Here is a 26090-nt window from a genome sequence, read left to right as displayed (position 1 = left end):
TGCAGAAAAATCAAATTTCACACATATCCCTTACAAATCAATACAAGACAAGAGCCATCAAGTGAATCAGATGATCGAAGCCTTGCTTCATTGTCACAATGATGTACATAGCTTGCAGGTTCAGAGGGAGCTGACGTTTTCGATTGAGTAGTGTCCCCGGAAGTGGGTACTCCTTGGGTGCTTGTGAGTATTATTAAGGGTGGGTGTAGTGTTTGCATAACGCACGCACTGAGAACACTGAAGACCGCAGCAGGGGCGTCTGTATTTTTCAACAATGCTACAACCTGCCTAACAATGGTTCGTTAATTAACATAAATAATCCTGCTGTGGAGAAAAATAAAAAATAAATCTAGAAACCCTTAGGATCCTCTGCTGAGAGCGGCAATGAGGGTCCTGCCAGTGTTGGCTGCAGCGGAGGCTATAGGAAACTGGACACTGTCCTGCCTGGAGCTGGAATGAAGCCCAGCATCCCTTCCATGTCAATCATTGGCTGGACCATCTCAAGATGAATGATAGTGATAACTCGTAGCCTGAGTTTGACGTGTGAGTTAGCTAGGGTTTCATTTAGATTAAAATAATATCAATGCGTAAGTATCCTGAACATCTCCCATTGATGGAGCACTGCTTTACCTGCCTAGAAACCCTTACTCTAATATAATCATATTGAGCGGACGATCTATTGTAAGAAAATCATTTAGGGAGGCTGTGGTACAATATAGGTCCGGAGCCTTGCCAGTCTTTTGGAATAACCAGTGCCAATGTAAATGCTCCTTATTTAGAGTTATTGTGCGCAAAGCTATCTTCTATGGCTATCATGACATTGTGTCATGGCTTTCATTCGTGAGATCCACCTTCTACCACACTTCACCATGCCTGATCCATTGTGATGCACAAGGCACATCACCTATTTCACTCCTCTGAAACATTTGTTGTACCGTTGTGTGGTAGGGTTTGGTCTATTAACAACTCCAGTCATTTGGAAGGCTGTTTGCATTAGGCCTGTCCAGCTATGAGATAAAGGTACCAAAATGCATTTCTGTTGCACTGTTTTTCAGTGTTTATGTTATAAAGACCCCTACACCCATTACACAAGTCACTTTCATAGAGCAGCCGTAAACCACAACATTTGGCCTTTAGTAATTGTCAGAAGTCAGAGATCCAGCCAAGACTGGTACAAGGAGAGGACACAGGCAAGATCCCCAATGAGATAAATACATTTGCCAACCACTTGCTCCCTTTGCATTCTTTACAGAGTAATCAGCGATATTTGGGAGGGATGTGGTGAAAAATTGTGATTTCTCTCTTTACCGTCGCATTTTTATAAGGAAACTTATGAAAGTAATTACATTCGGTCGAGTGTTGTGCTTTAATTGACGTGACAATCACACTCTGTTTAACTAAGCCCCTGGGAATGTTTGCAGGCAGGAAATCTTTCAATGGAAGGAGAATTTGCCACCCCGGTTGTCATAGGACTCATCTGGACTGTCGAGTTTAGATTGAAATTCCTATGACATTTAATTTACTTATGTCTCCCAAACATCAATAGCATGGTTGTCTATCTAATTAAGTCACTTGGGTTAGCAGCAGAATTGTCATACAGCCCTGCTCCTGGATTCAGTTCATGAGCATTTTAACTGGAACAACAGCTTGTACCATGACAACAGGGTACACTGATAAAATACTCAGCACCTCAATATAGCCAAAGGGCTTCAACAGCTTGTGGATTTGAGCATCATTCGGTCAATTGAAAAATGGTTACAGTGAATATGAGGTGCATTCACAAGCTATCTGAAAGGCTTTTTAATGGATGTCTGGGTTGTCATGTTTTTTTAAACTTATAAACAAATAATGCACCCCCAAACTAACAAGTAGTGTCAATTACCTATAATCTTTTAGTCAATTGCTCACCCTGGACACATGGTACAAGACTCATCATTTGTTTAAACTTGTTTTTGTGGAGCTACAACACCCTCACTCAGAGAGATTCAACTGAAGATATTAGAGAAACGTGTTCCATTATTGGACAGACGTGGATACAAAGTAACATAGGTCTGCAGTTGATTAGCAATGTCGTATTCGGTTTGTGGAACTTGTGTGACAGGTAGGTTTGGTGCACTGGGGCCAGGGATATGGACTAAGGACAGTGTAATTAAGGATGGCTTGGACTACATGAGAGGGATACATACACAATTTGGAGGGGTGTAGCTTGCAGAGGGTGTTTGGGGTGTTACACCCCGCTAATAAATGTAGTCTCTAGTAAATAGTTGGGTACAAGTGCTTTCAGTTTGGTATGGAAAGGTGGCTGTCAGATTTCACCTAAGATGTTTACATGCACAGACAGACAAAAACATAAACACACACACTCTCACTCACTCTTCCCTCTGTTTTGAAGTTCTTAAAACTGTTGGTTCTTTTACAACATATTGGGGGTCATTCTGACCCTGGCGGTAAAATCCGCCAGGGCCAACGACCGCGGGAGCACCGCCAACAGGCTGGCGGTGCTCCCTTGGGCATTCTGACCGCGGCGGTACAGCCGCGGTCAGAAACAGAAAACCGGCGGTGCACTGCCGGTTTTCCGCTGCCCTGGGGAATCCTCCATGGCGGCGCAGCTTGCTGCGCCGCCATGGGGATTCCGACCGCCATACTGTTCCTGGCGGTTTTGACCGCCAGGCACAGGATGGCGGTATGGGGTGTCGTGGGGCCCCTGGGGGCCCCTGCAGTGCCCATGCCAATGGCATGGGCACTGCAGGGGCCCCCGTAACAGGGCCCCACCAAGATTTTCAGTGTCTGCCATGCAGACACTGAAAATCGCGACGGGTGCAACTGCACCCGTCGCACCCCTTCCACTCCGCCGGCTCCATTCGGAGCCGGCATCCTCATGGAAGGGTGTTTCCCGCTGGGCTGGCGGGCGGCCTTCTGGCGGTCGCCCGCCAGCCCAGCGGGAAACCCAGAATACCTGCGGCGGTCTTTTGACCGCGCAGCGGTATTCTGGCGGTTCCAGCCAGGCCGGCGGCTTCCGCCGCTGGCCGGGGTCAGAATGACCCCCATTGTCTTTTAAATAACCTGATCAATCTGCACTGCTATCACTTCCCACTGCCCCTTATGCCCCCCTCATTCTTTTCTTCACAAATAATGTATTTTACCATGATATTCCAGCGTGATTGTTGGCACATTTGAAGCTCAATCCCCGCCCTCAATCTTACTGACCAAGCCACGCCCCTGACAAGTTGAGATTTCTATTTCTGATTTGGAATGGAGTACAAAGTTGAGCCATCCATCTAAGTGCACGGAAGCAATCACAACGTGATGAAACATGGCAGGAGACATTGGAGGTTCCAGTGGCATAAGTGGTGGGGGTTTAAAGTGGCACTTCAGTAGGATGCCTTTTTGACAAAATATCTTGTTTTAGAGAAAACTTGCTACCCTGTTGTTACCAAAAATTGAATAAATTGCTTAGGGAAAGACAGTAGGAGAAGGTTAAGTGACCCCTTTATTTTGTGTGATTTCCACTATTGGCTGAGAAAAAAACATAGGAGAGGAATTGGGGAGGTGTAATCCCACGCCAACCTTAAACTGCTCCCAGAGCACAAAAGAATAGACATTGGCTACCATTTGCTATCATTTGCAATACTTGCCATGGGTGCGCCCTTCACCTTAGCCTTCTTAAGCCAAAAAATTATATGCATTTCCCAATCACATATCAAAATTTAGGGTCAACAAATTATTAGTCAAAGCTTTGGCTGCAATATATCATTGGATGTGGTGGGCCTAGACGAGGGAAGAGAAGGGGATGAACATTTTAGAGTTGGGACAATAATTGAAAATGTTTCCCTTGTCGAAGCTCTTCCTGCATTGGATGGGGATAAGTGGATTTTTGGGCTCTCAGAGGCAAGTGTTCATTAAAATGGAAAGTAAGAATCTGGTGGAGGGATCCCATAATTACCACCAGCTGTGTCCTCCAGATCTCACCAGGATTTATGCACATCATTGTGAACATAATGTCTTCTTCAAAAGTCAATGAAGGCCTAATGCAACAGCTTGTCAACATGCCAACCCAAGTTTGTATCACTCTGGAAAGCAGGCCTTCTGTAACCCCAATACACTACCACTTGTTGGAGACTGCAAGCACACCCAGACAGGCAACTTGGTCTCCCCCTGGATTGGAACCCGTCAAACGGGACAACAGGAATGAAACTTTTCATCACTGTCGCTAACTGCACAACCATTAATGCTTCATGCGTGCGAGTATGAGAATATCATCCAAAGATGCTCACATTGTTAGTGATAAGTCTGATTATAGACACAAAAAAAGCAGCTTGGTAACAATGCCACTGTATCTATTTTTTGGCGGCCTGAGCTGCAGTGCTTGGACACCATCAGTCTTGAGTCACTGAAGTGCAAAGAAGAAAGAGTAAGGCAACAGGCCTTTTGCAACTGGAATCTAAAGTAAAATCTCTATCCATAAAGACTGAGCTAATTTTGCTCCAGTTTAGGGAAGAGTTGTAAAGCTCCGCCTCTTTAAAGAAAACTACATCACTAGGCAGTGACAGTCCACTTTGCCTCTCAGAAACCACCTCCCTCTTCCATAACTCAAGGACTGCATGTGAACTTTGGCCCTGTACGGTTCTCCGGTGCCTTTTGGCTAGGTATGCGCTCTACAAATAAAACATTTATACATATATAGCACTCATCGCTTCATAGATTTGCTCTTCAGCAAAAAGCAATCAAAACAAGAAAAATCCAAGCCTAAAGCGAACTCTGGAGTTAGAACTGTAAACCAATGCCGGGGGGTTGCACGTACTGCGCTATTCTAAGCCCACGCCCACTCAAACATCTGAGCTGTGATTCTACCGGCGCACATCCTCACCCCACAAGCGTGGCACCAACTCGGGAATGCTGCTCAGTGGTTAAACAGTACACTGGCTGGTGGCTGCGGTCAGCGGCGCCCCGCCGCGCCCAGGGCGCGCACTGCGTGGGAAGTCACGCACATCTGTACCTCACGCACACAGCCCACAGGGAGACACCCTGCTCACAATACAACACGGCAGCCGAGGAAACACTGTCTGCAAGGAAATGTCAACATTGCAAATTCAATCCATTCCTTAACTGCAGCGCTTTTTTTTTCTAGACAGTTTATATTCCGCACAGCTTAAGTTTAGCACAGCGTGTGAGCTACAAAAACAAAACAGTGTGCAATTCTGCAACTCAAACATGCACGTGAATTTTAATAAAATACATGTGATTTTATGAATTTTTCGCCTCTTCTGCGTCTCACGCGACTGAACACCCTTGGAAGCCGGCAGGCAGAAAAATCTGTTGACTGTGTCTCAAGCTTTGAATCTAAGAAAACACATCGGTATTCGCTCCAGAAGAGAGTGTGTACATTGTCATTCGTGCCAATGACATTTAAATCCGCGCCTTTGAATGACATGCACACTCGCCGCACCCGGGAGCCCAGAGGTGGCTCGCGCACCCCAGCCAGGCACAGAGAACGGTGCTGCGCTCGCGCTGCCCTGTGTTTTGCATTCACACCACTAACATGAAATCGGAGAAGGAAGGAAAACTCACCAGCTCCACCGATCCATAATGTTTTCTGCTGAACTGTCCACGTCTGCAGCCCAAGTCTTCCGAGACAGAGCTGGAACAAAAACGCCTCATCAGTATGCATAGTAACCGGCCATAGCATCCTGCAAGAACCTGCTAGCAGCTTCTAGGAGCATTCATTTTACTGAGCAGTGGAGTAGGGGCGGTGGTGCGCCGGCTGGACACCGCAGGGGAGGCTCCCTAGCAGCATGCGCACCCCCCAGCAGCCGGAGCAGGGTCTGGCGCGCGCATCACCCTCAGGCAGAGTGGCATGCCGGAGCCCTCACAGCAGAGGGGGACATGATTAAATTAAATATTGTGTCATTAGGGATCGATTCGGAGTTGCAGGGCTGCTGGTGGTGGCTAGTAATTGCATTTGAGAGCTCCTATCTGACCAAGGGGTGGGGCGGGGGGAGAAGGCGCCCTGCAGACTCCCTGGTGCATGGAGGGAAAGCACCATCTACGCCAGCGCGCTGTGATCAGAGCTCACATTTCGTATGTTGTCATTAACTTTCTAATATCTGTCCCCCCTCCAATGTCCTCGGTGAGCCAGGGTGGCGGCGGGATGACGATTTTGCAGATGGACTACAGCATACTGGCGAAGAGCGCGCGATGGGATGCTGGCGAAGGGAAAGAAAACAAGATTTCACCCCCAGTACGAAATAGCAGGTTTGTCTTAAAATTAGCGAACGCTCTCTTGTCTGAGGTGTGACTACAGAGGTGCAATGTTGTCACCGTTTGATAGCGGCTTTCTCAGCTGACTCCTGCGTGCAGATCTGGCGCGCAAATGAAGTCATTGCCAAAAACACTTTCCAGAAATAACAATATTGAGAAAAAAAACATAAATCCTGCAACATGTGATCAACACACACACAGATATGTCTAAAATTCATCTCATTGGGATTTGTTATCATGTTTTTATTAGAACTGATAGATTGCACGCTTGTGCTTTGGGTATCACCAACCAATGGAAAAGTGCAACAAAGAACATAACACACATGAAGGGAGATTTAAAAAAAAAACACATCGTTAGAGTATGGAGTTTGACAGATCACTCTCAAATTTCCAAATTTACTTGAGGAACCTAATATCAGCTAAGCGGAGCAGCCACCAAAGGGTTCATATTTGCTTAAGTACCAATTTTCCAGTGCCTGCTTCTCCGAACATCTGTACCCATCCCTCTCATAAAGTACATTCCCACTCCAAACAGCTCCAGATGTCAGACTGGTCTCTTCCAAACCATGTCCTTCTCTTTCAAAGCCTGGAGCTTTCCAGCATTTCAAACCCCGTTTAAACTCCTGAATGCGCCTTACTTCCTTTAGTCCTATCAAATACATCTAAAAATGTAATGACTTCACTCTTTCAAAGTTGTATTTTAAAATATGTAAATCATTTGGGAGCCTTCCAAAGGCGCTGCGAAGACCTTTGAGATGTGTTCATTATTTATGAAGCCCGTCAGACACAAGGAACACTCCTGGTTTCTCTTGTGTGTTTTTCTGAAAGTAGTAGTGTTCATGCAATATTAAATCAGCAATCTGACCATTTGAAAGAGTAGAGTGTTTTTAAACGAAGAAATCTAGCTTGAATTAGTAGGGAAGGAGGGGACCACACGCCTAAAAGAAGAAGAAAAAAAACAGTGGCACAGAGGGAGTGAGGGTTCACTCTGTAAAGAAAAAAAAAAGAAGACGAAAGGTGGGCCTTAAAGAGGATCTTGGCCCACAGCCATGTAGCTCACAGGACAGACCACACTTCCTCGAATACCAAAGCAAGGCTTTCCTTGGAAGTGCGGTGCGAGGGGAAAAAAGATCTATATGGAAAGGAAGGGAGAACAGAAGAGTCGGGGAGCGCTCTGAGATGAGATGTTCTAGAGCCATGGAAATTCAAACCAAACAGTATAGCATGTATTTGTTTTGGACGAAAATTCAGTTTGAACCAAAAATAATATTCCTTGTAGTCTCCTTTTTGTTCATTTGAGTCCATCATCTGGCATGATCTAGGCCCCTCTTTGAATCTTGCTAAGGCCACAATCAAAGAAGCCTTTTGAGCGCTCAAATGGGCTCTGGAGTTGGGAAGTAGTAGACACGGTTCTCTGGCCATGGCCTTCTTTGATTTAAAAATTCAATACAAATATGAGCCTTTTTGGATGATATAAAGGTCCCAACGGCGAGGTCACTTTATGTAAAATTTAGTCATGGCACACTTCTGCTCAGTTCCTTCTGTGCCAACTGGAATTCTAAACTTGCCAGACTATGGCTAGTCTGGTATGCCAGCACAGTAAGGATAATTTATTGCATTTTTTTCTCTTCTTCCCAGGGTATAGAAAACTGAGGTTTAGTTGGATTCAGCCAATCTGCAAACAGTTGGGGGTTAGGCAATGTGTGGTGGCCCTGAGGATGTTGAGAGCTGAGACCAAGGTGCATGTAGTCTGTGCAATTGCCAAACTCCTCCATTGGAGCTGGACCCTTAGATCTGCTGCACCGAGACACCCAACTGATATTACTCAAAGAATATAATTTGGCCTAGTTGATACTCTGCACTCTAGAACCACATGACTTGTCATTTAGAAATGGGGGGCTGAGGGTTTTATAAAGAGTGAAAGCTCCTGCAAAAAGCAAAAACTATGCTCCTTTTTTTGCAATTGGATTATATTGTTATTTTATTTGTTTTAGCTTTTGTGCTGAAATGGTTTTAGCCTGGATTGTGTATTTATTATGGAATTTAATTTTTAAGCACTTTTGATGTTTCATTGTTGGTTTGTCTAAAAATATGTGTTTCATTTATCTTTTATTGTGCTCGTGATTGTGTGTATGTTGATGGCATATATGCTGAATAAAGTATTATTGAGATGTCATAATTCAATCAATGTTAAAGGAACGTGGTCGAAAAGTCAGCTCACGGATACTCCTTTAGGTACAGGGACAACTGGTCTTTGTTCAGTGAAGTAATCATTCTTATTCAGACTTGTTTCAAGATATGAAAGCCATCTTCTCTTGTGCAAAGCAACCTTATCTGGACTGATAAACATTTAAGTACATAAACTAGGTAAAGAATGGCATGGGTACTCACATGATGCCACAACTGGCCCACGCATGCCAAAGGTTTGCCAAAGCTTTGTGTATGTGATGGGGTCTAAACCATTTGAAAAATGTGCCCTAATAATTAAGAGAACCCACAAAAGCCCCTCTGTCATACACACTGTATGGTTCCAGGATGTCAACTTTTTAGTTCATCTTGCAATGATGCAAATAGGCAAACATTTTTATTACGGGTCAGATGCACTCTTGGCATTCTTGGCAATGGACAGATATGATCCAGCAGGAGCGAACCCCAAGGAGGCCCACGGCAGGTTTCTGATAATGGATCTCCTAATCAACCAAATTTTCACCCAAAAAATATTACTGGAAAATTCAACAGTTGAAAGAAAATGCCTTTGTATACAGTCTCTACTGTGAATACCCAAGGCCTTTAATGCCATTGAGAGGTGTCACTTATGGGACAAATTCAAGGAGACAACCACTCCACTGTCTCAGTTCACTTTCCCATTACCAATCACAGGGATGTACACATTGTGCCACCTGCCTGACCCTCTTGTCAAGTTCCGCCACTTTGATTATCGCAGTGTGCCACCTGCCTAACCCTCTTTGATGGTACATCTTTCTACCACCCTCCAATCTTGTCAAGTTACGCCACTTTGATTATCGCAATATGCCCATTCTCATATTACCTGGTCAGGGTTGCACCTTCTCTTTATTGTTTCCTGCTTCATATGCTTTAGGATCTGGGGGCTTTTTTGACCTTAGCCCCTTCGCTTTGGAATCGCCTACCTATTGCTATTTGACAAATTGAGAGTTATGCCAGGTACCCTAGTGTTATAAATGGGGTTTTTGGTTGGCAGTCAGGTTACCCGCTGTCCAAGCAAGAACCCTCACTCTAGTCAGGGTAAGTCACACACAATCCAAAATTATACTGTGCCCACCTTCTGGTAGCTTGGCACGAGCAGTCAGGCTTAACTTAGAAGGCAATGTGTAAAGTATTTGTACAATAAATCATACAATAACTCAATATAGCACCACAAAAATATACTACACAGTGTTTAGAAAAATATATAATATTTATCAGGATAATTGTAGGTCAAAACGAATAAAGATGCAATGTGAAATTGTAGAGATATCACTGAAAAGTGATATAAAGTGTCTTAAGTCTTTAAAAAGCAAACAAAGTCTCTTTCAAGCACAAAGTACCTGGTTTAAAGTGGAAAATCTCCGCAAAGGGCCGCAGAAGAAGAGATACGTGGAAAAATGGTGTGTGCATCGATTTCTCCCCTGCACACACGGACTTGCGTCGTTATTTTTCACGTGGGGAAGTCGTGTGTCGTTTTCCGGTGCGCAGACAGTCTCTTTCTGTGGGTCACGGGATTACCAGATGTCCCGGGGTCAGTGCATGGATTCTTCGGCTTGTTTTCCGGCTGCGTGTCGTTCCGGGAGGCTGTGCGTGGAATTCTAGTTCTCACGGCAGGCGTCGCGTCGATTTCCCCTCTGGAAGTCGGGCGGCGTTGTCCTTGCGCGGCTGTGCGTTGAAGTTCCGGTCGCCCCGAAGGTGTCGCGTCGATCAGCGTCGGTGTGCGGTGATTTTCTCACAGCGGAGCAAGCTGTGCGTCGAAATTTTCAGCGCACGAAGATTCCAAATGAAAAAGAGAAGTCTTTTTGGTCCTGAGACTTCAGGGAACAGGAGGCAAGCTCTATCCAAGCCCTTGGAGAGCACTTTTACAGCCAGACAAGAGTTCAGCAAGGCAGCAGGGCAACAGCAAGGCAGCAGTCCTTTGTAGAAAGCAGTCAGGTGAGTCCTTTAGGCAGCCAGGCAGTTCTTCTTGGCAGGATGCAGGTTCTGGTTCAGGTTTCTTCTCCAGCAAGTGTCTGATGAGGTAGGGCAGAGGCCCTGTTTTATACTAAATTGTGCCTTTGAAGTGGGGGTGACTTCAAAGAGTGGCTAAGAAATGCACCAGGTCCCCTTTCAGTTCAATCCTGTCTGCCAGGGTCCCAGTAGGGGGTGTGGCAGTCCTTTGTGCGAGGGCCGGCCCTCTACCCTCCCAGCCCAGGAAGACCCATTCAAAATGCAGATGTATGCAAGTGAGGCTGAGTACCCTGTGTTTGGGGTGTGTCTGAGTGAATGCACAAGGAGCTGTCAACTGAACCTAGCCAGACGTGGATTGAATGGCACAGAAAGATTTAAGTGCACAGAAATGCTCACTTTGTAAAAGTGGCATTTCTAGAATAGTAATATTAAATCCGACTTCACCAGTCAGCAGGATTTTGTATTACCATTCTGGCCATACTAAATATGACCTTCCTGCTCCTTTCAGATCAGCAGCTGCAACTTCAACAATGTATGAGGGCAGCACAATGTTAGCCTATGAAGGGAGCAGGCCTCACAGTAGTGTAAAAACGAATTTAGGAGTTTTACACTACCAGGACATATAAACTACACAGGTACATGTCCTGCCTTTTACCCACACAGCACCCTGCTCTAGGGATTACCTAGGGCACACACACATTAGGGGTGACTTATATGTAGAAAAAGGGGAGTTTTAGGCTTGGCAAGTACTTTTAAATGCCAAGTCGAAGTGGCAGTGAAACTGCACACACAGGCCTTGCAATGTCAGGCCTGAGACAAGGTTAAGGGGCTACTGAAGTGGGTGGCACAACCAGTGCTGCAGGCCCACTAGTAGCATTTAATCTACAGGCCCTAGGCACATATAGTGCATTCTACTAGGGTCTTACAAGTAAATCAAATAGCCAATCATGGATAAACCAATCAACAGTACAATTTACACAGAGAGCATATGCACTTTAGCACTGGTTAGCAGTGGTAAAGTGCCCAGAGTTCCAAAGCCAACAACAACAGGTCAGAAAAAATAGGAGGAAGGAGGCAAAAAGTTTGGGGATGACCCTGTCAAAAAGCCAGGTCCAACATGACCCCACACCAGCCGAAAGCCAGGGGAGAACAATCACTATCCTGCTGTACTTCCCTGTTTGAGGCGACAGAACAAGGACCCAGGCCCACAACAGCAGGGGCATGCTCCAGTTCTTCACCTTCCTGACTCCAATTGGATCCCTGTGTCCATACTCTCAGGGCCCACTAAGCCAACCTATGGGGAACCTTTCTCCTTACCTGCGGATACCATCTGTGCAGCACCTTACCTTACTTTGCTCACAGATGTATCCCAGGAGCAGGATAGTACCACCAGGACCAACACAGTGGTGTTGCCCACTCTACCCCCGGGGTGTGACACTTGTTCCCTCCCCAGGGATAACTCTGTCCACCCGGACAGCAAGCCACAGTGGTTACTGACAGCTGTCAGGGATGAGAGCCAGGCCCCAGGCCTCTCAAAGCTCTCCCACCACTGTGGCTGTGGAGAGTGGGGGCGGTAGCCCCAGGTGCTGGGCACCCTTTAACCACTCTCCCTTCCAGCAGGTCAGGGATGACAGCCTGAACATGGTCCTCCCCTCTGGGGCTCTGTACCCTCCCTCCTGGAGCGGTACCCCCAGAGTCCAACATGGTCAGGGTGCTTATAGAAGTCGCCCTGTACCATTCCTCCACCAGCGCAGGGCTGTTAACCTGCAACTGGCCCTCCAACCAGGGGTCTGTACCTTCAGGTTGGACTAGGGCCCGGGGTGAGGCTTCCCTCCCCCTGCCCTCCCTTCTGGGGTCCAGCACCCACCAACTAGGAGTGGTCTCCTCAGAAGACAACATGGTAGGGGCACTGTTATCGGTAGCCCCTCCCTCCAGGTCCGGGGGGACACCCTGAACCTGGTCTTCCAGCCCAGGGTCTGTACCCTCAGACTGGATCACTGCCTGGCAAACCAGGACTTTCTGGGGGGCACACCTACCCCCCACCAGGTCAGAGTTTAACCTCTGAACCTGGATATCCAACCCAGAGTCACCACCCTGAGGTTGCACAATTGCCTGGCACACCAGGACTTTCTGGGGGGCACACCTACCCCCACCAGGTCAGAGTTTAGCCTCTGAACCTGGCCATCCAACCCAGAGACACCACCCTGAGGTTGAACAATTGCCTGGCACACCAGGACTTTCTGGGGGGCACACCTACCCCCCACCAGGTCAGAGTTTAACCCCTGAACCTGGTCATCCAACCCACAGTCACCACCCTGAGGTTGAACAATTGCCTGGCACACCAGAACTTTCTGGGGGCACACCTACCCCCCACCAGGTGAGAGTTTAACCCCTGAACCTGGTCATCCAACCCAGAGTCATCCCCCTGAGGTTGAACCATTGCCTGGCATGCCAGGACTTCCTGGGGGGCACACTCACCCCCCACAAGGGACACACCGTCCCCAAGGGCCACACAAGAGTCTGGTTGGTGCAGGTCTCTTGACCTCTGCCCATCCGGCAGAGTCTGGATCTCCCACAAACCAGAAACGGTTTCACCTGGGTCATTCCTGGGGGGCTTTGCTCTCAGAGCTGACCCCTGACTCTCTAGGACCTCCACTGGGGTCCGCAACCCCCTCTCAACCCTCTGTCTGGACTTCTGCACCCCCTCACTAGGAGTGGTACTGCCAGACACCAGAACCGTTGGGATGCTGGTTACAGTCACCCCCCCCAAGTTCTTCTGACACTTCGGGGCCTCCCTCAACAGGTGGCCCTATGGTACAGGCTAGGCTTCCCTCCTGGCGTTCCCTCATGGAACCCTCTAGGACCTGGGACCTACCGGGACACTAAAATCCTCTCCCACCTCACTTGGTTGGGAAACACCTAGACCACTCCCTTCAGGAGCACTCCCAAATGCCTCTTCAGACTCTCTGGTATGCACCCAGAAGTCTGCCTCCATTGTAAGCTCCCTGGGGTCAGAGAACTCACACTCCACCTGGTGTTGTCTGGAAAATAAGGACCAGACATATGCTCTCAAGCAATTACATCACTCTGCCCTTCACATGTATTAACCACAGTACCCTTCACCCAACCATCCAGTGACTCAGCCTTGAAAAAGCACTCTACATCACCCTCCTGAGACTGGTGGGACAGTATCTGACTGTCCCTGACACTCAACCCATACTCTTCTGGGATGTCTCCACACTCTATATCCAGGACGTCCACCAGGGGGAACCCTTTTCCCTGTCACTCTCTGCTAGAGCCAGTAAAGTGTCCCTCCCCCCAGTAGGAATATGACTCCCTGTGCCAGTTCCCCAATCCTTCTCAAGGACCCTGTGCATAACGGGAACTACCTCATACTCTTGAACCGCCTGGGGTGCGTCAACTCCCTTCTTCAAGTTGGGAACCACATCTCTGGGCTTGTGCCCTTCTTCAGCAGTACTGGATTCAAGATTTTTGCTGCCACCATCTGAACTGGACTCAGCCCTTCCGGCTTCCAGTTTCAGCTCTTCACAGCTCAGCTCTTGAGCTGCAATCCTTTCTTTTTCCAGGGCTAAGGCTCTTGCTGCCTCAGCCCTTTCAATAAAGTCATCTAGCTCCTCCAACGACCGCTCTCGAGCTAGGAGCCATTCATCTCTCACTGGTTCTCTTTCCTCATCTGAGTAGTCTTCCTCCTCATCTGAGCAGTCCTCCTCCTCATCTGAGGAGTACTTAGTCATTTGTTTTTTTGCTGCCTCTTCCTCTGCCCATCTTTCTTCCCCCCATGTTATGTAGGTATCTAGCAGTTCCATCTTATTAGATCTCCTTGACATAGGAAGGCCCCATTTTCTGCAAAGCCTCCTTAGGTCAGCCTTAGTGAGGGATTCAGTACGCACAAAGAATGACACACAGTAGATACCCATTCTCAATCTGATAAGGTATCACAGGCAAAAACCAAAATCCAAAGTCCAAGATATCAATAATATATCCAGGAGGACATCAGAGAACCAAAAGCAAAAAGACGAAAAATCAAGTTGACCTTCAACTGTGGGTAGGTAGTGAAATACTTAGCTACTGTATGTCACTGCACAAATACAAGTCCTATCCTCACCGCTGATCACCAATGTTAGAAATTGGGTTTTTGGTTGGCAGTCAGGTTACCCTCTGTCCAAGCAAGAACCCTCACTCTAGTCAGGGTAAGTCACACACAATCCAAAATTATCCTGTGCCCACCCTCTGGTAGCTTGGCACGAGCAGTCAGGTTTAACTTAGAAGGCAACGTGTAAAGTATTTGTGCAATAAATCATACAATAACACAATATAGCACCACAAAAATATACCACACAGTGTTTAGAAAAATATATAATATTTATCAGGATAATTGTAGGTCAAAACGAATAAAGATGCAATGTGAAATTGTAGAGATATCACTGAAAAGTGATATAAAGGGGGTTATTCTAACTTTGGAGGAGTGTTAATCCGTCCCAAAAGTGACGGTAAAGTGACGGATATACCACCAGCCGTATTACGAGTTCCATAGGATATAATGGACTCGTAATACGGCTGGTGGTAAATCCGTCACTTTTCCGTCACTTTTGGGACGGATTAACACCTCCTCCAAAGTTAGAATAACCCCCAAAGTGTCTTAAGTCTTTAAAAAGCAAACAAAGTCTCTTTCAAGCACAAAGTACCTGGTTTAAAGTGGAAAATCTCTGCAAAGGGCCGCATAAGACGAGATACGTGGAAAAATGGTGTGTGCGTCGATTTCTCCCCTGCACACACGGACTTGCGTCGTTATTTTTCACGCGGGGAAGTCGTGTGTCGTTTTCCGGTGCGCAGACAGTCTCTTTCTGTGGGTCGCAGGATTACCATATGTCCCGGGGTCTGTGCGTGGATTCTTTGGCATGTTTTCCGGCTGCGCGTCGTTCCGGGAGGCTGTGTGTGGAATTCTCGTTCTCACGGTAGGCGTCGCGTCGATTTCCCCTCTGGAAGTCCGGCGGCGTTGTCCTTGCGAGGCCGTGCGTCGAAGTTCCGGTCGCCCCAAAGGTGTTGCATCGATCAGCGTCGGTGTGCGGAGATTTTCTCGCCGCGGAGCAAGCTGTGCGTCGAAATTTTCGGTGCAGGAAGAGTCCAAATGAAAAAGAGACGTCTTTTTGGTCCTGAGACTTCAGGGAACAGGAGGCAAGCTCTATCCAAGCCCTTGGAGAGCACTTTTACAGCCAGACAAGAGTTCAGCAAGGCAGCAGGGCAACAGCAAGGCAGCAGTCCATTGTAGAAAGCAGTCAGGTGAGTCCTTTAGGCAGACAGGCAGTTCTTCTTGGCAGGATGCAGGTTCTGGTTCAGGTTTCTTCTCCAGCAAGTGTCTGATGAGGTAGGGCAGAGGCCCTGTTTTATACTAAATTGTGCCTTTGAAGTGGGGGTGACTTCAAAGAGTGGCTAAGAAATGCACCAGGTCCCCTTTCAGTTCAATCCTGTCTGCCAGGGTCCCAGTAGGGGGTGTGGCAGTCCTTTGTGTGAGGGCAGGCCCTCTACCCTCCCAGCCCAGGAAGACCCATTCAAAATGCAGATGTATGCAAGTGAGGCTGAGTACCCTGTGTTTGGGGTTTGTCTGAGTGAATGCACAAGGAGCTGTCAACTAAACCTAGCCAGACGTGGATTGAAAGGCACAGAAAGATTTAAGTGCACAGAAATGCTCACTTTCTAAAAGTGGCATTTCTAGAATAGTAATATTAAATCCGACTTCACCAGTCAGCAGGATTTTGTATTACCATTCTGGCCATACTAAATATGACCTTCCTGCTCCTTTCAGATCAGCAGCTGCAACTTCAACAATGTATGAGGGCAGCCCAATGTTAGCCTATGAAGGGAGCAGGCCTCACAGTAGTGTAAAAACGAATTTAGGAGTTTTACACTACCAGGACATATAAACTACACAGGTACATGTCCTGCCTTTTACCCACACAGCACCCTGCTCTAGGGGTTACCTAGGGCACACATTAGGGGTGACTTATATGTAGAAAAAGGGGAGTTTTAGGCTTGGCAAGTACTTTTAAATGCCAAGTCGAAGTGGCAGTGAAACTACACACACAGGCCTTGCAATGGCAGGCCTGAGACAAGGTTAAGGGGCTACTGAAGTGGGTGGCACAACCAGTGCTGCAGGCCCACTAGTAGCATTTAATCTACAGGCCCTAGGCACATATAGTGCATTCTACTAGGGTCTTATAAGTAAATCAAATAGCCAATCATGGATAAACCAATCAACAGTACAATTTACACAGAGAGCATATGCACTTTAGCACTGGTTAGCAGTGGTAAAGTTCCCAGAGTTCAAAAGCCAACAACAACAGTTCAGAAAAAATAGGAGGAAGGAGGCAAAAAGTTTGGGGATGACCCTGTCAAAAAGCCAGGTCCAACACCTAGGATCTCATCTTTTCTGGAAGGGTGTGCTGTACGTGAATCTCCTTTGATTTCTGTCCTCTGGGTTTCTTTTTCTTCTTCTCCTGGCACCAACATCCTCTGTGGTTTATGTGCATCTAGAGGTACTGCCACTCACTTACTCCCACACTCTTTGTCTAGAGCTGTGTTGGGGTTGATTGGAAGAAAAGAGGTCATACGGATCGGTACACATAATAACACTTGTCAGTTAACTGCAAATATTACCTTCTAATTATATAGCTTCATTGCATTGATGTTGCTCATATTTGTATTGCACCATTGTTTTATTAGATTATGTAAGATGTCCCCTTCCTTGTATTAGCCCATGCATTGAGTCGCACACCTCAAAGCACTCCACTGTCCCATGCGGTTAGAACCACATTATAGGCAATATTCCTAAAATGATTCTACATCATGAAGTAGATTGTGGCATAAACATTTTCTTTGGAACTGCATTCTTTCCTTGGTATGTTTATCCTTTTTACATTGTTTAATTTGGGTTTTATAGTTTGAAAAAAATTCTAAGTTAGCCGCCATGCATCAACACCGATGCGCATGCATGGGTGGTTCATGGCCAGCCATCTTGAAATGCTTTTCAGCAGAAAGTATACCAAAACCAACAAACCAACGAGCATTGGCAAAACCAATAGCTCTGTGTCTCTGTTTTAAAAGTGAGACAGTTTATGTTTGCCAGTGGTTTTCTGCACTGCATCTTGCCCCCTCTTATTTTGTTTCCCTTTTTCGTTACCGCCTACTAGATGGGTTATTTTATCTATGCATACGAGAGGGAAAAAAACTCTTGTTTCCAAGTTGTGCACTGGCAATGTAATAGTAATGAATCTTCCATCCAAGACTGGAATGCTGGTAGTCCCAGGCTGCAAACCACATCTTAGCTGAGGAAACTGATCAGCTGCCTTTGCAAATGAATTAGTTTGATTAACAATCTAACACACAAAGCAGCAAGGGGTTAGAAGGACCTATAGCTTCCTTAGCCCCACCGCCGCACAGCAGGGCGGTAAATATTTCCAATAAAGAGTATTGTGCTGAAGCACAGGTAATACCTTCGTATACTGCGCTCTTTCCAATCAGATTCACAATGATGGGGCATCTAAGATGCGCCCAATAAATAAGCCCACTGGAGTGTTGCATCTCATGACAACAATTCTTCTTCTTTAGAAAGGTAACACACAGGTGAGTCAGACCATTACATCTGTACAGGTAATTTGTGTTTTTTGTGCATATGTTTAGATATTAACGTTTTATTAGGATTGACAATAACACTTCCCCAATCCATCAAATTCAGGTGTATGCAACGTTTATATTATAATTGCGGTACATTTATGTGCATTGTAAGTGACTAACTAAAATGTATCCTAAATATAAAAAAAACACAATTGTTTCTCTGAAGGTGACAGAGAAAAGCACATGATGCCTGTGAAATAAAATAGGCACTAAATATACATTAAAAAAGTGTTTTTTAATATATTCATTGTTTTAAAATGATTGCCATTATCTCCCATGACACGATAGAGACATTTAAGGATTCGCGGAGAATATTAAACAACGAGAAGTCAATTGTCAGTGCCTGAGCCACGGAGACCAGCGCCCCCCACCGGGCTCCGGGTAACCCTTCACCTCTTCTACGTTACTACCTGCATCTTGAAGGGCCTTGCAGCGCGCACAGGTTCACTTTCTATTTATGCTGGAGGGCTCGATTCACCAAACTTCAAGTAAAAATGTCTGAAATGCATTTATGTAGGGTAGTGCCAGCAGTATCTACCACCAGTGCAGCAGGTGCAATGACACCGGGGGCCAAGGACAGAGGGGCCCATTGAATCCTGACGATGCCATTTTTCACCCCACCACACGTAAGGGACTGTTTGCTTGCTTGCACCATGGCCCATGGCATCCCCACTCGCATACAACATGCTACTTAGTAGAATTCCCCATTACTACACACACTCAACATCCATGCAGGGATGACAGCTCAGGGTATGGGCTTTACATGTAGGCAATACTATGGGATTATAAAGGGTATGCTGACACCACCGCTCACAGAACATCTCCCAATTGACGCAGACATGAATATTATGGGGGTCATTTCAAACTCGGCGGTCTTTTCACAAGACCACCGAGGGACCGCCGTGCTGAAGACCGCCAGTGCTGGCGGTTTTCCGCTCTGCGAATTATGATTGCTGGCAGCCCTCTGTCCTTTTCTGGACGCAGAGCCGCCAGCAGCCATACTGGCGGTCGGCGGGGAAGTGGAGGTTGCTCCTCCTCCACTGACCCGTCAACAGAGCACCGCACACCGAATCACGTTACGTGATTCGGCGTGGCAGTGTTCTGTTGACGGGGTGCTGGCTGCGGAGCAGCCCCCATGGATCCCATCCCCTCCCGGAGGATCAACGGACCAGGTGAGTTGATTATCCGTTAGGGGAAGGGGGTAGGGGGGTGTTGTGTGCATGCATGCGGGTGTGCGTGTGAGTATGAAGAGGGGGTGTGTGAGTGCGTGTATGCATGCGGGGTGAAGTGTGTTTGGAAATGTGTGCGTGTCTGTATGTATGTCTGTATAGATGTGTGCGTGTATGTCTGAATGTGGGTGTGCGTGTATGACTGTGTGTGTGTCTGTTGGCATGTTTCTTTTTGTGTGTGCGGGTATGTGTGTTGGTGGTCTCTGCATGCGTGTCGGTGTGTGTCTGTGTAGTGATGTCGGGGGACGGGGTGGGGAGGGGGGTCCTGCCACCTTTGGGGGCTGGCAGGGGGGGTGTGTCGGGAAGGACTCAGGGGTGGGGGAGACCCCTATCAGTGCCAGGGAAGGGATTCCCTGGCACTGATAGTGCTTACCGCCATGGATTTCATGGCAGTGCACAACCCCATGAAATCCATGGCGGTCAGCCGGGTCATGATACCGCCTGCGGTCTTGTGACGGCCGCCTAGCTGGAGACCCAAGTCTCCAGCCCAGCAGTCGTCTCCACCCTGGCGGTCAGTTCGGAGAAGTGGCGGATGACCATGGCGGCAACCGCCATGGTCATAATTCCAATTTTTTTACCGCCAGCATGTTGGCTGTAAGACCGACACTTCTCCACCAACCGCCAAGGTTGTAATGAGGGCCTATGTCTGTTATTAAATATACTTTATGCCCCTCCTGATCTCAGACCCACGCCCTGGGTTTCGTTGTCAATTTTGGGCCTACGGCTCAGTGCATGCGCAGGGTTTCCTGTATGCGGGGCTCAAAAGAAAATCAGAATACCAGTTTCACATGTTGTCGGGTTACTCAGAAAAGTGGTGCCCTGTCCCAACAACTAGACTAGTAGTTGGGACAGTATATCTTTTTTCAATTGCTGGGAGTCCTGAAGCCTTCAATGAGGTGAGAAAGGTAGGTTCCCTCCAACTGTTTTGATTGCGGTGTCACATTTTAATAGACTTAAAGTGGCCGGATGTATGCAGTTATCATTTGAAAATGTCCTCAGGCTAATCTGACCACCGTACAATGTGCTGTGGTTTGGATGCAGTGGTGTTCTGGTCATGATGCAAGCTTCATCCCCTCTCTAACTTTCTATAATTTGGGAAAGAGGCTCTCTGTGAAGTGCCAAGAATAGTTATAGCCTGGACAGTATCTGTGTATGAAGTTTCCAGGTAGTCTTAGGGGCTCAGAAACATGTAAGGATACATCATCATTTGAAATACTGCCTTGAAAAAATGTGTTTGTGCTCTTAGATTAGATATTCCTGATTGGTACAACATAGTTGGGGGAAATTCCTGCTGATAACCTTGACCATTTGTACAGTAGTCATGTGCATGGTGTGTCCCTTGTGCACGTTGTAAATTACTCCACTCGAAGTCAATGGAGAGGCTTTTATGGAAAATGTTGCGTGACTGTGCTGTTCTGATACAACAGGTTGGTAAATACACAGTACTATAGAATTGTCGCCCCTCTCAAAAGAGAGCATCAAAAAAGACTGATCCTCATTTTAGGTAAATTTCAAATTGAGTATAAAAACAATGCCAAGTGGATGTACCTTCAAAATCTATGTAGATATTTTCTTAAGACAAAGGAGCTGTTGGGATGTTAATACTCTGTCTGTCTTTGCACGTACATTAGAAAGTTCCCTGCCTATCCTGATGCTATATATCCTCCTCCTAGTTTGCTCCTGGCAGCATATGCAGTGAACATCCTCCTAACACCTTTTTTGAGTCAAGACATCGACCTCTTTAGCAGATGCACCATAATTTTACCTTTTACTTTCCTTTTTAACCTCATATATTTCACAGTCCATCCACTGCTCTAACCTTCAACATTACAAGTTAGTCTGGGTTCCTTTCTCACCCCTTGTGAAGGCTGTTGTTCTAGGTCCTGGATCTGTCAGTTGTCAATGAGGGCGTCCTTGAAAGCTAGTCAGGTACCACTGGTGTCCCATAGACTTGGGTACCTCCGAACCCCATTTTGATAACAATGTTACTCCTTATACAAACAAATCTTCTAAGGATAGGGCGTGCCGACAGTTAAGTCTTATGCTAAGAAATGGTAGCAGGTCAAACACAACATGATACAGCAATTATACAAAGTAGGCACAATGTCACAACTATATATTTCAGCAAGAAATTATGATGCGTCCTGAGGGGCTACTTCAAAAAGAGGAAAGCCACGAATGGCCTTAGACTTTGCAAGGAACCATCATTTTGCGCAGCGTCTGTCTCTAAGTAGAAACCATTTATACTCAACATGAATTCAATGTACACCATATGTAAAACCACAAAGACAAAAGACCCCCCTCCCCAACACTAAATTTGGAAGACAGAATGGATGGAGGAACGGTAGACTCTTTTACAAGGTTACAATTAAAAAAAAAAAACAATGCCCTTACTATAATCCAAGGTCCCACCACAATACATAGATTTTTGCCTGAAGACTTTATTTCTCATTTAACCTTCTCTCTCTCTGTATCTTCTCTTTGTTCTAATTATCTTCTACGCTTATATGTGTCTTCCCCATCTAGTTCTCACTCATTCTTAATACTTTCTATAATTACCATCACCATCACATGTTTTGCCACTTTCTCTTCTTCATTGCATCAGTTAAGCCAATAGGACGGTGGGAGACCATGACCTGCTCTTATTTCCCTGGCAAAGGGATGCTTGTTAATCTTAGACTAAGGTGGGACCATTACCCCAGTGCAAGTCAAAAAGCAGTGTTCCTTGTTTCAAACATTATCTGTATATGTCGTATCTGTGTATGTCTGAGTGGATTTTTATTCATTGAAATGTTAATGGCAGTTCTAACCCTAAATAAGAGAGTGGGAGACTTCCAACTGGTGATCCTCTGTCCACACACAAACATTGGTGGATGACAGGAGGCGTTCCACCTATCCAAAGGCCCATCAGTGTTTTAAACACTTGTAATGCGGACTCAATGTGCACAATGCGCACTGTGTAATTTTATGTGTCACATAAGACTACACAACTACCTTAGATTTCACCAAGAATTTGATGTTTACCTGTCTTGTTCCAGTGATATCACACTATAAAAAAATTATTATAAATGAGGGTAATAAGAGAGACCTCCGTGTCATGCATTCCACAGAATCAGCCACCCCTAGTGCTATTATTTTAACAGCTAAAAGCACACATTCAGGGAGTAGTTCAGCTACCAAAAAATAAATAAGTAAGTCATTTTTGTTCCTCTTTTCTGAGTATAAGCATTCATTTCGGATATAGTTGTTCACATACAATTATATCACATCTTTTTTTTAATGGAAAATAAGTCCTAGGCACAGACACCACAGCTTTTTCAAAACTCCTTTACTCTCTTCAATTGTGCTATTTTCATTGATGTCTGTGATAGATTCCTGTCATTTGGACACTATCCACAATTTGGAGTTTTCACAAAAGGTTCCCAATAATATGATTAACCATTTCACTGCCAATCCTTTCACATTCAAGCCAAAGCTGGCTAATTAAACACTTAACACAAATCACTATTCATTTCTTAACCTACTGATAAAGAATATAGGAAGCAAACCAGGCGTGATGCTGTGATGCGGGGCACCGGTTTAGTAAAATTAAAGTGGATTATCCAGGACAATTTCTAAACTAGTGATGTGGGAGGAACAAACTTCAAGTGTATTAAATTAAAGCTAGTGAATGTAGGAATCGAGAAAAATACTTGAACAAGTGATTGAAGCATTGATGTCCAATTAGTTTTCTTTCCAGCAGTCCCACTCCTCTCTGTCTTGTAAATGATCATTGCAGTTTCTTTGCCAGTCGCCTTTTACACAGCTCTGGTGGCCAGGTTTGTGCAGTATAAATACCCACATACATACATACATATGCACATAAATTGGGAGCCAGCATCATAATGCCCCACTCCTTCATAGAAGAGGGCATCTAGAATGAAGGTGGCTGTACAAGTAGGCAGGCTGTGGCACAGTAAAGACTGTTATTTCAAACAGATTGTCAGCCCAATCAAAGGTGCAGTGGTGACTGCTACTGTACAGGGGTGGTGGGGCAGGGGGGATAAAAAAAAAGTAAAATAAAAAATAACATTAACCTGTTCCGTCGGGAGATGGGTTCCGTCTCTCCGCCATCATCTTCCTGACTCCCCGCAGCACACAGGCTCCCAGCCTCCCCTAAGCCAATCACAACGCTGCTGTCACCAGCATGACAGAAGCGTTGTGATTGGTCTGAATGGCCTGGTTCGGTGCTCAGACAGGGAGTGGGAGCCTGTGCACGTTTTCCACCCGGCTGTGCAATACAGCAGGGTGGAGAAATGTTAAGTGCGCATGTCTGTTTGACCAGCCCAAAGATGGTCGCATGTTATCGTAGGAACTTCATACGGACATTCAGTGACAAACTGACACTGTCTAAGACAGTGACAGCAGAAACATGCTTCTGTTTCACTTTTGCCTGACCTTTTAAGTAGATCTCATGGTGGGCATAAGACAGGGGAAGAAAACTAAAGGGAGGCCCAAGATTTTTGCAAAGTGTAGAAGAAAGTGGTAGTGCAGATGCAAGGTAATGAAGAGAAAAAAATCAGAAGAAGATGAGGCCCATGAGAGCCGAATACCTGGAGTGGATTGTGCTCACAGTTTCAGTAGGTAGGAATGCACACAATGCAAACCAGGACTGGTTGGAAGCATTATTTCTCTCATTTCTGTTAATCATGGTTGTTCGATTGGTTATGTTGGAGGCTCGGGTGAGAGGCCCCGGGTGTTTTCTGCACTGTCAATCTAACCATAGATTGAGGTTGAGTTGTTTTGTCTGTGACTGGTTTTTGATTATCATGAAACACACAAAAGTTGGTGCCTGTAGTTAGACATATTGCAAGCATCCTCCCATCACCTTTTGTGTGTTGGATGCAACCCCCCCCACCGAAGTGGCCACGGGTATGCCCATACATGGGTCCCTTGCTCGCTGTCCCTCTGGAACCAAGTTCCATCCAACTAAAGAGCTCCAATCAGGAGAAAACTGGTCTTGGGTTGCTTGGCCTATGGTTCAAGGAGAACCAGAACTGGCAGTTCAGGTTGGAATGTTCCCTATGGAGCAGGGTCAAGACTGATTTGCCTATGTCTGGGTTTAATATAAGGTGGCACAGTGGGAAAAAGAATGATGGGTGATAATGCTACCACAAGCAATTGCTTGCGGTTGGAGTTATTGCAAGCATTCTCCTATTGCCTTTTCTGTCTTTTTTCATTATTATGGTCTAAGCTTTAGTTTAAAAAAAAAAGTTTGCACATGCATTTTGTTCACTTAGGACAAGCAACATCATGATTCACAGCAAAATGATGTGAAGCCTGCTAGATATTGAGGTGGATAATGCCTGAGCCATAAGAAAGAAGCTTTAAATGTGAGAAAACTGGTAGGGGTCCTGTCCCTTGAAAGTACATCAAGATATTTAAGTATGTAGATATCTATTGTTTTTAGTAAAAAAAAAAAAGGGGTGCAAAAAGGAATGCCGAAAAGGGTAGGTGCTGGGCATCCTGTGATTATATTCTGTTCAGCTACTAAACCACGAAGGACACTCAGATAATTTGTTTGCAGTAGGTCTTTTTCTGAAGATTCAGGGGCTCTCGAAAGATACAATAGACCAAAAGACCCCAATATAAGTGATGTGAATACCAGGATTTCCCCAGAGAAAGCCCTAGAAACAGAGGAAGCGCTCCGATGGTGCATTGCCACTGTGCTTTCCAAGGGTGGATTGGGAAACCTTTTTAAAATTTATATTCCCTGCTAGACTTTAAGATAAATAGGAAAGGGGGGGCACATTGTGCATGCTTCAGGCAGAATAGTACACAATACAGAAATATAAGTTACCACTAAAAACTACTCAGTCCTTTGCTTCTGATCAAATACGGTTAGTTTCATCAAGCTGTGATCACATATTTTATTAAGTTGCTCAGCTTATTCAGGGGAGCAGCATGATTTCCCAGTATCTCATAGAATAAAATCTATCTCCTATTCATTCTTTTTCATCATTCGTCATGTTATACATTGTTAAATGTCTGGTTATGGGTATGCCCAGACGTTGGTCCTGTGCTCATTGTGTTAGTGGAACCAAGCTGTACCCTGCTGATGAGCCCATAGCTAGGGCGAAACAGGTCCTGGGTTGTTTGTGTTCTGGTTTGAGAGCACCTGGTTTGGCAGTTCGGGCTGTACTGTTCCCATGAGGAGCAAGCTCAAGACGGATTTGCATTTGGCTGGCTCGAACTGAGGTGGCATGGTGTGCAAACTAACAATGGACTGGGATGCAATCCCAAGCAATTGCGAGTGGTCAGACATATTGCAAGCACTGCTCCCATCACCTTTTGTGTGCTTGATTTACTGCCCTAAGTGGCATGGGTATGCCAAGGCGTAAGTCCCGTGCTCACTGTGTCAGTGGAACCAAGATGTACCCAGCTAAGGAGCCCATAATGTGGGCAAAACCGGTCCAGGGTTGCTTGTGTGCTGGTTCAGGGAGGACCCAGCCTGCTGACAGCTTGGGCTAGACGGTTCCCATGATTAGCAGGGTTAAGACTGAATATGTCTGGGTCCAAACTAAGGTGGCATGGCGAGCAAAAGAACAATGGGTTGGGATGCCTCCCTGAGCATTTGCCAGTAGTTAGACAAATTGCAAGCATCCTTCCCATCACCATTTGTGTGTTCATGCACATTATTAAAAGCCCACAACTGTTCTATTCAGGACCCCGGTGCACAACAGAACAGGACAGTCT

At 46.0% G+C, this 26090-nt stretch overlaps 1 protein-coding gene across 2 annotated transcripts in view; it reads right to left on the bottom strand.

Moving 5' to 3' along the window:
• Positions 1-26090, bottom strand: part of GARNL3 (GTPase activating Rap/RanGAP domain like 3) — a 759794-nt gene that overhangs the window by 364136 nt on the left and 369568 nt on the right. Inside the window, exons 1-2 of one of the 2 annotated variants that reach the window (XM_069241688.1) lie at positions 6074-6234; positions 5569-5638 (exon numbers count right to left, since the gene is read on the bottom strand). In XM_069241688.1, the coding sequence (XP_069097789.1) occupies positions 5569-5638; positions 6074-6090 (87 nt within the window). In that variant the 5' untranslated portion in view covers positions 6091-6234. Of the gene's footprint in view, positions 1-5568; positions 5639-6073; positions 6235-26090 lie in introns of those variants that run through there. The other variant, XM_069241687.1, reaches the window with a different exon arrangement.

Source organism: Pleurodeles waltl, chromosome 6, assembly GCF_031143425.1.
Source record: "Pleurodeles waltl isolate 20211129_DDA chromosome 6, aPleWal1.hap1.20221129, whole genome shotgun sequence".
Classification (NCBI taxonomy): domain Eukaryota; kingdom Metazoa; phylum Chordata; class Amphibia; order Caudata; family Salamandridae; genus Pleurodeles; species Pleurodeles waltl.
Note: the sequence above shows the minus strand (reverse complement) of the source record. Positions and strands in the feature narration are given on the sequence as shown.